The 12,852-nt window shown below is 32.7% G+C and overlaps 1 protein-coding gene across 1 annotated transcript; it reads right to left on the bottom strand.

Moving 5' to 3' along the window:
* Nucleotides 1–1,267: 1,267 nt before the first annotated feature.
* On the bottom strand, nt 1,268–11,163 carry LOC143062497 (galanin receptor type 1-like). The gene is made up of 4 exons (XM_076234170.1): nt 10,844–11,163; nt 4,955–5,090; nt 3,255–3,490; nt 1,268–1,726 (listed from the first exon to the last, which is right to left on the bottom strand). Exons 1-4 carry the CDS (start codon nt 11,132–11,134, stop codon nt 1,301–1,303), a joined length of 1,089 nt encoding a protein of 362 aa, XP_076090285.1. The 5' UTR covers nt 11,135–11,163; the 3' UTR covers nt 1,268–1,300.
* Nucleotides 11,164–12,852: the final 1,689 nt, after the last annotated feature.

Consider the following 12,852-nt stretch of genomic DNA (forward strand, 5'->3'; position numbering starts at 1 on the left):
GTGATAGCGCACTAAGATCGTAGTAAGATCGCAAATGTCGGTGTACCATCCTAGATTTTGTTTGTCTGTATGTAATTATTCATTTGCTCTAACGGCTCAACCATGCTTATCGTTATTATATAGATTAGACCGTTGGTTTTCCCGTTTTGGTCTTTTTCTGGGCCCTTTATAGCTTGCTGTTCGGTGTGAGCTAAGGCTCCGTGTTGAACGCCGTACCTTGGCCTATAATGGACTTTTATAAATTATTACTTTGATGGTCTCATTGGCACTCATACCGTATCTTCCTATATCTATTGACACACCTGTGTCATCTCTCCTAGGTATCATTCAATGAAATATCGTCATTTGAGCTATATGGACCAGCAATAAGATTGTAAATTAGGTTGGATTGGTCGGTCTGACATCTCTGCTTGATCAGGATTCGCTACTTTGCTCCCTCTGCCTTTACATCAACCCCTACCACCACGCCCATATGCTCTAGTAGATTTGGGTGGCATGACTGTATTGTTTCCGAGAAATCTACGTATTAATCAGAAATAGAAGGAACGGAACTGTATTGTTATGGAACACGATGTTGACGTTATTGCTGAGAACGTAGAAAGGGACGAAATCAAAAGTTCACTGAGGGATAAAAAACTTAATTTACTTAGTTTTTTTTCACTGAACCCCCCACCCCCTTAAAAATTGATTAACCAATATGGATATATGTAAAAATCAATGTCGAATAAACAAAACTTGCAGCAGTTTAATCCCACACCCTAAACTATTTGATTTAAAAATAAAATTATACCCTACATTGATCTTTTGATGCCTCTAAGATCGCGATATGAACGTAGTATAATTGTGATAAGAACGTGTTATAATCGCTGTAGAGGCGTGGTAAGATCGTGTTGCTATCGGATAACTCGTGGTATGGTCGTAGTGAGAACGTGAAGAGCGTAAAAAGATCTTGATAAGCGTAGTGAAGTCGCAGACTAAGCGCGGTGAGAACTTGGTATAATCGAAGCGGGATCGTTTTTGAAGCGTAGTGAGGACGTAGTAGCATCGTGAACGCAACAAAAATTTACATTTTCTTGCCGCTTATACCACGACCTCACCACGATCTAAATTTATTTTAGATCGCGGTGAGCGTGGTGCAATCGTGGTCTAGTGGGACTGGGGCTTAAGATGTTAGTGATAGTTTAGCCTTTCATTTTGAATTTTCCTATTAGTTAGGTATTTTGTTTATTTAACTTTTTACTAATGTAGGAATCTTCAATATTTCACATTGTCTGCACTCAAATATTCATTATATGAGACTTTATACATTATTTTGTACCGTCTGTAGTTCTTTTTGACCCTCAATTGTAGGTCGTGTACCAACTGACTTGTCGATCATATTTTTATTGTTCTTCTGTTTTTCTACCAACACACATTGACATAGTTTTGTAATTAAAGGTGATCTTTTGATAATCGCCTGTTTAAATCCCTCATTTACAAATGCGTAGACGAATGGATTGACACAAGAATTAGCATAAGAGAGTGTGTGTCCAAATAATTTAAAATAGTGCATTGCATCTGTTCTCGGGAAGTTAGGATCGAACTGTATCCAAAGTGCAATCAAATGTATGGGAAACCAGCACAAAGCAAACAAGAATACTACTATAGCCACCATTCTCGTTACTCGTTTTTTACGACGAAGTTGCCTTTCTTGTTTGTCATTTTTAATTGGTAGTGCAGCCTCGTTCTGAAATGATAAAAAATCTTTGTATTGGCATGAACTTTATAACTGCATTGTGTACTTATCACCTTATATTAATATAACAAAACGACAGACAAAAAGTGAGGCAGAAAAAAATGAACTGTTGTATGTTATTTTAACAACCTATTAAAATGGGTCCCTCTTAGTTCAACTGAATACCCAAATTCACAATTTTCAAAACTTATTTTAATGTTAATGAGTGGAATTCGGTGACCGACTTGTCTGAAATTTCGTCGATAACAATAATCTGTCAAACTGAGATTGAGAGTTAGCAAACCAAAACCTTGCAAAGTTAAAGTGTTGTTGTCTTATTTCTTCAAAGTTTTCATTAACGGCGAAATTTACTTTGCACTGATAATTCGCCGAGTTTATTTTTTGATTTGGATGAGGTAAACTTATGATAAATGTTTCTCATGAAAACGACAATAGCTACCACCATTTTCAACTTGACATTTTGTGTATAGAATTAGGTGAAGCCAAAGTTACATATTGATTAGTTTGGTTGTGATATACCTTAAGTTTTATTTGTTATAGAATTGGAACCGCTTGTATTTTACCAAGTTGATAAAAAGTGAAAGAAGCTGCGTTTCCTCGAAATAAGATTGTTGTATTCTTCCATCATGGGTAACTTCTATTAGTATTGATTTCAACCGATATTTGTGTCATGGTATAGTCACTGTCTAATCATTATTATATAATGGTATATTTTAGTTATATTTGTTATGTCAATTTAAGCGTTTTAACAATTGTGTGAAATTTCAAACCCTCAGGGGTCCATTATTTGGTGAATGTGAAAGCTTTCCATTTCTCTGCTTACTTATTGCTTAATGTATTCTACATTTGCATACATGTTCGTGTTATCATGATTTCGATGATTTACCAACTGATGGTCCAGGACATACCAAAATGATTTAGAAATAATCAAACTAAATACAACTTAATGTTTTATGTTGATGCATTTCAATTGATTATTTTGTATTATGTCCTTCTTTTTTGATCTAAGATAATAATAATTAGTAGCACTGAATTGATCTTTTGAGAATATGAAATATAAGTCCAAGTAATTTTAATATAGTAAACTAAATGAAAGTTTATTTTTTTCTAAAACACGTTTCGTCAGAGAGAATATGACATTCCCGATTGCGACTTATCAGCCGACGGTTGACTTGTCATGATACATGTACCATTAGAAAACCTGAAGTCACCTTTCGCATTTGGTAACGTGTATGCATACTTAGCAAGAAAAGACAGTCGACAAATCAGGTCTCACCACATTCTGATTCCGAGCGATTATTACTTTTTTCTATCCGCTGTTTTGTTTTGATGTGAAGAATTATAATATTAGAACACTTCTTTACAAAATCTTAATATGAGCCATTAAAAATGTATAGATAACGGTATTAGTTTGTAACAAAGAAAATGTTGCATATCCCTTTTTTTATTTTCTTAGGATTTTTGCATTACTTTATGCTTCTTAAGTTACACCAAAACCTACGTACAACTCTTTTCTTACCTCGGGCTTTGCTCGTTTCATTTTATTTCCTTTCCACAGATGTTGCAAAATACAGCCATAACATATTGTTATAGCTGTCATTGGAATAAAAAACGTTGTCATGACAACTGCTAATGTAGTAGTCTTAATCCATTCTGGCCCGGGCCACTTGGGGACACAGTCTAAAATACCCTCATTTCCTGGACGCTCGACTACAGTTGGAAACAGGAAGAATGGAAGTGATATGCTGATTGACACTAAAAATTTAAGCAAAAGGAAACTATTGTTATAAGAAGAACTGTGATCATGTACACAAAGATAAGTACTCTTTTCACTTCTGTATTGACCAAAGTATCCTTGCAACGGAAAGTGACTAATCAAATAACAAAATCATAAACTCAAACACATCAAAGGAATACATAACAGCTGTCATATATCTGACGTGGTACATACCTTTTTATATGTAGAAAATAGTGGATTAAAGTTGGGTTTATTTCTAGCTATACCTTTCACTTGTATGACAGTAAATTAAAATCAATGAATGAATTTATATTCTTTAAATTATAACTTTTGTGTTATGTCCAACCTTCCTAATTCCATTAAACGGGTCGTTATTATTGTTTACCTTTTTTAAAGATTTATCTCATCTGCAATCATATCACATATTTTCCTTTCATTCATTTTAATGTAAATATGATACTGTTATACGAGAAAAACAATATTTACGAAAATAAACAAAACTGCCCAATAAATGAGGACACTTTTGCTACATTCCTACCAATACTTCTAAGCTAATGAATGGTGAAACTATTGCTACATACCTAACCATACATCAAAACACATGAATAATGAAACTTTGGAAACATACGTGCTCATATACTTCAAGGCTTATGAATAATAAATATTTTGTCACACATCTAGTCATAATTCAAGGTTAATCACAAATATGGAAATTATACTTTTGTTACACAACTTCCCATACTTTTAGGCTAATGAATAATGAAAATTTTGGTTATATACCTGCTCAAATTTCAAGGATAATGAAAGATGAAACATTTGCTACATATCTGTCCATACTGCATGACATATAAATGATGCAATCTTGGCAACACACATTCCGTATTACCAAACTAATAATTCAAACCTTGGCTACATACCTTCCCATACTCCTGATTAATAAATCAAAGCTTGGCTACATATCTTTCCATACTCCTGGCTAATCATTCAAATCTCGGCTACATACCTTTCCATTCTCCTTGCTAATAAACAAACCTTGGCTACATACTTTTCCATACTCCTGGCTAATAAAACAAACTTGGCTACATACCTTTCCATTCTCCTTGCTAATAAACAAACCTTGGCTACATACTTTCCCATACTCCTGGCTAATAAAACAAACCTTGGCTACATAACTTTCCATACTCCTTGCTAATAAATCAAACCTTGGCTACATACCTTTCCATATTCCTGGCTAATACAACGCACCTTTGCTACATACCTTTCGATACTCCTGGCTAATAAACCAAGTCTTGGCTACATTCATGTCAATACTCCTGGCTAATAAATCAAATATTGGCTACATACCTTCCCATCCCCAAAGATTAATAAATGAAACATTGGACACACCCCTGTCCATACTTTAAGGCTAGTGAAGAATGAAAAACTTTTGCCACATACATATACCTATCCATACCTTTAGTCTAATGAATGACGAAACTTACCTGCCCATACTCCTAGGCTAATAAATGATGAAACTTTAGCAGATCTCCAGTTCATAGATCGTATTGGATTGACTATCGCATGGTATCTATCTATTGTCATGGCCGACAATGTCAAACAAGTTGCATGTAAAGGCACCTGTAAAATGTTTTAAAGTACATCATAGCCACAAAAATAACATGATTAAAAAAATATTCTTGAATGGCTTGCGTTACCAAATTTAGGTGAATATATAAATTACGACATGTTTATTCTACATTCGAACTGATATTTTACACTATCAATAATTTTATGTTTATGACAGACACAGGTATGTCGTGATGGTATTCAATAGATTATAAGAATTGTGGTATTGTTGGGTTTTTTTTATCGCTAGTTCCTTTCACTTCTTCATGTAAAGTGCAAAACAGAAACTTGAACAATCGGATATTAAGTTTCCCTTTTATAGGAGTTCGTGTTTTTCTTATTTATTATTTAAAACTGTTGATGTAAATGTCTTTTGGTTTATGAGTCTTTGTTTACTCCTTGGTTTTGATAGTTATTGTCTTATATTGATAAGTTATTATACTCAATTTGATGACTACTTAGATGTTACAAATACCCATATTTTACTAATAGTGAAAGAATACACTAATGTGTTTTTTCCGAAGATGCAAAACTATAATGGAAAGAAATATTTTCATTCGTTGTCTGCAGCTTTAAATAAACAAATGAGTGATTATCATTTTATGTGCGAAAAAAATGTAAAATCACAAAAATACTGAACTGTGAGGAAAATTTAAAATGGAAAGGTCCTAATCAAATGGCAAAATCAAATGATAAGTCACATAAAACGAATGGACAACACTTGTCATATTCCTGACCAGGTACAGGCATTTTTAAATGTAGAAAATTGTGGCTGGCTTGAACCTGGTTTTATAGCGCTAAACTTCTCACTTGTATGATAGTTGCATCAAATTCCATTATATTTTCAACAATGCGTGAACAAAACAGATATACAAGGTAAAAAATTAAACTTAATGTTTTGAAATTATAAATATACATGCATGAACAAAATTTTGTCTCCTTTTGTTAACATCTTTATTTATTTTAAACAGCTACTGTTTGTTATTTGTTGTCATCTGTAACTTTGCTATAATATTTGAACTTCTTCTGCCTGTACACAGGACAATTAATCTTGATTAGCCTTATGTTATAAAATGAACTCGAAATCAAATACTTCACTTATTTGATTCGATATAATTTCGACATCTTACTTAAAGTAATGTCACTAAGAAGCACAGAAGGATGAGAGTGAAACCATTAGGATTCCTTTTATGTTATATGTTCAGGAATGATATGTTTGATCGGATAGAAGTCTATTAGACGAAGTAGAAATAAATCCAACAAACCGATTTATCTTATTACACGTAATACTTAATAAATCAGAAGGGATTTGTGAGAGAAACAAATTAAAAAGTGAACATTCACACAATTTATATAATTACAAAGTCCTATTTCTGTTGCAGAAGAATTGTCGTAGTAAGCGTGCAGTGGAAATAATATTTCTTGTATTTCATAAAAATATAAATAAAGAGTAGGTATTATAGTAAATAATACGAAATCTTTCTTAACATGCTAAATTGGAAATAGTAAAACGATCACACTGTACAAATGTTGTTCTTAATGCGATACAAAACAATGAAATCAGCTGTCAACCTTTAAATCAATTCAATTAAAAAAAAAAATGAAAAATAGAAAGTTTAATGTAAAAAAGTATAACTGTAATAGCAAACACCAAGGTAGACTCAAAAACAGGGAAATCCATGAAAATTGATAAAACAAACGTTATTATATGAAACAACGGAACGAATAAACAACAACTGTCACATTCTTGATTTGGTACATGCATGTACGGGAGACAATCGAGGATTAAACCTTGTTAGATTAAGAAATAATTCATGCAAGACATTGATTTGTTGAAAATTTACACATGGTCTTGGTCATTATGTTAAAAATTTATTATGAGCGTAAGCAATAAGTAATTTCGATTCTAATTGGACAAATACGGCCATTAGAAAACTAAAGAGAGAGAAGGTATGCCGTGTGTGTGGATGTAAGATAAATCTGAATAATATGACAATTGGAAAATGCATGTATTATTTCTTAAATATTCGCTAGAAAAAATGTGATTAATGCTTCGATTCTCAAACCCCAAATTTGCCATTTTTAATTTACATTTTCTCGAAAGCTACCGTCAAACTCATTGTGGATATTTTGAAACTAAGGAACCATCTTGTTTACTCGCTATAATCAGTTAATGTGCGAATAATGCAATAGAATAGAAAATTAAACAAAACAAAAACCTTCCTCAAAACTTTACTTAAATGCAATATAATTTAAATTTCAAAGGTTAACGCAAATGAAAACCTTCATTCGTATGACATCATGTTTTAAAATGACGTCAATGCGCTTAACAATAATGGAATCTATTTTATACATTTGCCGAGCGCTAATGCATTTATTTCTTTTGTTATTCCTCACAATTAGAATAAAGTTTTTGAAGGTTTTTATTTAATTGCAATTTTTAACACGGCGAAATGGGTTTAGCGTTTGCGCATGTATAAGATACATGTGGATTTACGTGGGAGGTATATTTTAACATCGATTATTACGTACATCTTGGAGTCTGCGCTAAGTAAAGCTATGTCGAAAATTTTATCACGGTGTTGTTTACAAATAAAACGAAGCACGTCATACTAGGAAAGCTAGCTAAACATACGTGTATGACTTGTAAGAGCGTCTAACAGTTCAAAATTTTAACCCAAACAGACATAATAGGTAAAAATGACGATAGTTAGGATCCAGTAGCCAAATCTATGTAAGCATCTTTACTGGCATAAAATTTCATCTTACAAAAAAAAATTAAAAAAAGACGCCATCAAATGTTTCTGTTATTGATAGTAGTTTTGCCTACGACTCCTACAATCTGTTATTCAAGCTATGCTGTTTCGCTCACTTGCAACTTCAACAATGACTTTTTTAAAGTAAAACTCACCATGAGAGGGCATTACCTGCAATAAAGAGTCGACGGACGATTTCGATCATGTTCACTTATTTGTAGATATTATTATTCGAATCATTATTTTCCATTTTATAGTGTCTGTCTACCTTGTATAGTTTCTTTTTATGATATTAAAAAAGGTCAAATGATGAGACAAATCGTCATTAAAGAATATTAACTCAAAGATTTAGATTTGATATTTACGGGTAATAAATCCTGGAAGAATTCGTCTGAAAGTTTTGACTGAAATGGATAGCAGGTAAATCGCAACAGTATCAACAGTTCTGACCCTGTGATATTTACTTTGTTTATAGCGGTTTTCAAGATAAGAGACAAATAAGGTCGTATCAGTGTGCGCTGCTGTTCTAGTCGTGAATATACAGGAGTTGTATTCACACTGCAAATCGAGTATTTACAAAAAGATGTTTGACCTTGAGGGAAGTCGATTTGTAACAAACCTCATATAACACAAATAATGTTACTAACATTAAGTTCAATAGTGCATCTTTTGTAATTTTGTAAACTATATATGTCATATATGACTAGGAGGCCATTTATAAACAACAACATAACAAAAAATGTTAACGCCAAAATAAAGGGGCGACTGCAGATCAAACAGATATCCTATTCCGTTTCATTAAAAGAATGACTACTACTTCAGAAGAGTTGTTGATTATTGAGAACATATTATCGTTAAAGCAGTAATAGCACTGTCACAACAGTTTATTAATTTTAACTTGGATGATTTGTAATGAATGTCTTCAATGCTTTACGACAATACAAAATCCGTTCTTGGTTATACAACTTTTATGTTTGTACTTTTGTTTGACCTTAAGTGACGACTCTGTATGATACAAAACGAAATCCTTTGATTTATATTCCGCTAACAGAAAAGAAAAACGATCAAAGGAACTCTTCAGATGATATAAATAACTTGATAATAGAATTACAATATAGTCTGAGGTAAATTAACAAGTGTAACAACTAAAAGGGGGATCAGTATAAAGATGGAAAAAGATAGGTAGCCCGGAATTAACACAGAAACAGACTCGTCACGCACTAATTTAGAGAGAAAAAACGTAGTTGTACATTTTCCTGGCTTTACGTTTGTCAGTTGTGTACCCAAGCAAGGAAATGACGTAAACTTAAGAGCCGTGAGTAGGTGAAGAGGTATATTATATCTATTCTATTTATGTAGGAATACCTGCAAGGTTTATATTTACAATATACAAATATGGCCGCTGAGGAGTTGATTATCCAAAATTGTCAACTCAAGTAAGGGTTACACGAGGGCTTAAGCCCAAGGGTAATAACTTACTCGGGTTGACAATTTTGGATAATCACTGACTCAATGGGCCATATTTGTTCTATTATACCGAACGAACAGTTTCAATTAAAAGTAAAATATTGCAACAGATTGTCAAAACACTTACGTTATAAAACTATTTTGTGTCTATTGACATTTCGCGTATCATACTATGTACAACAAAGGTAGACTCTTTCTGTGGTATACAGATGGCCCTGATAAGGGCCTTTTACAAGAGAAATAAACAATGCCTGTAATGATATGTTTCTATCTATCCGAATATCTTCAACCGTGGGGACACACTTTTATATCAACACACTATAGCATTATACGGTTTGTAGTTCCAAGTAGAAGTCAGCAACACGAATATCAACGATTTAGTAAGCAACATATACTCCATGACTGGGCAGGTGCTAACATGATATCCTCAGTTCTGTGGAAAGTATTTAAGGAGGCTCGAGGGTATAAACATTTCGGAAAAAAAATAAACATTTGTTTTTCATTTCAAATTTTTATTTGTTACCTTTTGTAGTTGTTACTTATCATATGGTACAAAAATCATTCAAAACAAACAATTCGTGTTGGCCCCAGATGACTTTTTAAATGTATACATCATTGAAAAAGTTCCAAATTATCTCCCTTTGGTGAAAAAATGCCATTTTTTGGCTTTAAAATTGAAATATCTTTTTTAACTCATCGGTGACCTATATTTTTTAATATAATTTCCATATAAGCTGCACTTAAACCAAATTATTGTAAAATTTGAGCGATTTCTGTAATAAATTTCTTTCTTTTTCTTCGATATTACCTTTATTTCTCCTATTACTTCAACAGAAAAAAAAACACCTTTACAAAAATGTATGCTTCTTTCGAAGGCAGATTGTGAGCGCAAATGAACGGTGACCCCACTTTTTTATTTTATTTTTCTGTTAACTAAAGGTTAAAGTTCATTTATAGAAAAATATAGAGAAATCCTATATAAATGATTTAGACCCGCGACCCCCCTTAACCCTTCCATACCCTCACTATATATTTCTTAAAACACCTATCTTATATCAGATTTGCTACTGTCATTGTTGTAGTTTGTATTTGAATTTAAAAAAATAAATTGCTAACCATTGTGTACATATAAATAAAGACAACAGTAGCATACCGCTGTTCAAAACTCATAAATCTATGGACAAAAAACAAAATCGGGTAACAAACTAAAACTGAGGGAAACGCATTAAATATTAGAGGAGAACAACGACAAAACATTAAAGTGTAACACACACAGCAGCGGACTAAGCATTAGACAAAATCCGATGAGAATAACCAATATAACATCAAAACCAAATACATGAATTTGGGATAGAATAGTACCGTGACACGTATATACACATATATAAGTTAGTTAAAGGAACAATATCACTACATGTCTTTTCATTTAAGATACGAAGAAAGAAAATCATTTACAAAGTTCAAGGGCTTTCAGCCTAAAACAGGGCCTTTACAGAAGAACCTTAGTTTATTGATTGATTTTTTGAACTATACATATCTTACATATATCATATAAGTTGACAGTTTGCAGACAGCGTCTCCTAGAATCCAGGTAGGTATAACGATGTGAATCAGTGTTGCAGGTACCACAAATATAATAAACATCAAATCCGCGAAGGCAAGGTTAATGACGTATACGTTAGTTACAGACCGTTCGCCAAATCGAAACAATATATAAAGTACAAGGCCGTTGCCAATGGCACCTGTAACTATGATCATACTCCATACTGAGCTGACCAGTACGACTGCTTCAATCGGTAACGATTGTATTTTAGAGTCATTTCCAGTTGTCATCCAAATGCTGCTTATATTCTCTGTAACAGTTTCCATATTGTTCTAAAAAATAAAATGAAGATAACCTATTTAGATATGCATGACACAAAAGTATATAGTAACACTTAAGTAACGTCACTCTAGGTTTTCCTGCTCTTTTTTTTATTTTTTTAATGTTTTATGTACGTTTTCTTACTCTACTGTCAGGGATAATTGAGGAATGGGGGTAAACTGTCCACATTCCGAGTTCTCATTATAAGTTGTCGTATGTCTTGCAGTTATTTTGTCCGGTTTGATTTTAGAATCGTGCACTTGAGGCAAACCTATGATTTTATCTGTCAAGTTATTGTTTACTGACTGTACGTTGCCTACTGAAGTTTTTTTGTTAATCGTTGAAAGCTTTCAACTAACAAAGATATCCCCCATGTCTTTTTGTAAGCCACAATACTTGCTGGTGAGAGCTAAATAAACTCATCATAGATGCCATGACTTTTTTGTATATACGGCAAACGCGCGTTTTGTCTACAAAAGACTCATCAGTGACGCTCGAAAACAAAAAATAAAAAAAGGCAAATTAAGTACAAAGTTGAAGAGCATTGAGGACCAAAATTCCTAAAATGTTGCCAAATACAGCTAAGGTACATGCAATCTATGACTGTGGTAGAAAAAGCCATAATATTTCCATAAATTCAAAATTTTGTTAACAGTTAATTTATCAATATAACCATGTCAATGATAATTCTTGTCAGCACAAAAAAGTACTGACTACTGGGCTGGTGATACCCTCGGGGAAATAAATTTCCACCAGCAGTGGAATTGACCCAGTGGTTGTAAATAAACTCATCATAGATACCAGGACTCAATTTTGTATATTACGCCAGACGTGCGTTTCGTCTACAAAAGACTCATCAGTGACGCTCGAATCCAAAATAGTTTATAATTTATACTCTAAACCCGATTTCATCTTTGGTTTTCATGGTTTTCATGGTCCAAACTAAGGATGCACTCTTTCTTAGCCATTTGTTTTATGTAATACGATTTCTTTTGGTGATGTCTGATAAGTTTTCGATGTATTTACAAGGTTCGAACATCATTAAAGTATTTTTGAATTTCTTGTTCATTGATATATTTCAAGAAATATAATTAGAAAGCTGTGTGTGTTTTGTGTACATTGAAAGGTATTATATTGGACGCATGAAAAAGTATTGGCAATCATTAATTTTCATGTGAAATTGAATTTATATGAATCATGTTATGAAGTGTGATCGATGCTGCATACGAAAATATTAACAACGGCGTTTGGAAGCTTGATAATTATCTATCGATGGTGTTTTCAATTAAGAAGAAAACATAAAAATGAAGTGATTGAATTTAATTTTCTCTCAAATGATAACCCCTCCAATTGAGCATACAAAGAACGTTATATCTTTTGTCCTATCATTTCTATAGAAATTGTAGCAGTTTATTAATACAATTACGTTTAATTATACTCATGTCAGATCTACGTGGGCTTCAATGTCTTACTCCTAGTTTGTATCAATTTCGTTGACTACAATAGGTATGTGTAATGACAAATATATGTTTGTATAAAGTTATGATGGGGAAAAACAAACCACATGTTATATGATTATTTCAAATACTCATTCGTTTTACATGTTTTATTTCATACTCTTAGACGTTTAACATGTTTATTGCATGCTCTCAGTCGTTTTCCATTTTAATTTCAAATTTATAAAAAT

Source organism: Mytilus galloprovincialis, chromosome 2 (assembly GCF_965363235.1).
Source record: "Mytilus galloprovincialis chromosome 2, xbMytGall1.hap1.1, whole genome shotgun sequence".
In the NCBI taxonomy this organism is placed as follows: domain Eukaryota; kingdom Metazoa; phylum Mollusca; class Bivalvia; order Mytilida; family Mytilidae; genus Mytilus; species Mytilus galloprovincialis.

Bases quoted from the DNA above. Each gene is read 5' to 3' on its own strand.
- LOC143062497 (XM_076234170.1), bottom strand. From the start codon at position 11,134: ATGACAACTGGAAATGACTCTAAAATACAATCGTTACCGATTGAAGCA. The intron at 5,091-10,843 runs GTAAGATATGTA...AACATTTTACAG, and splicing joins TGTCAACTTATATGATATAT to GTGCCTTTACATGCAACTTG. The intron at 1,727-3,254 runs GTAAGAAAAGAG...TTATCATTTCAG, and splicing joins TGAAACGAGCAAAGCCCGAG to AACGAGGCTGCACTACCAAT.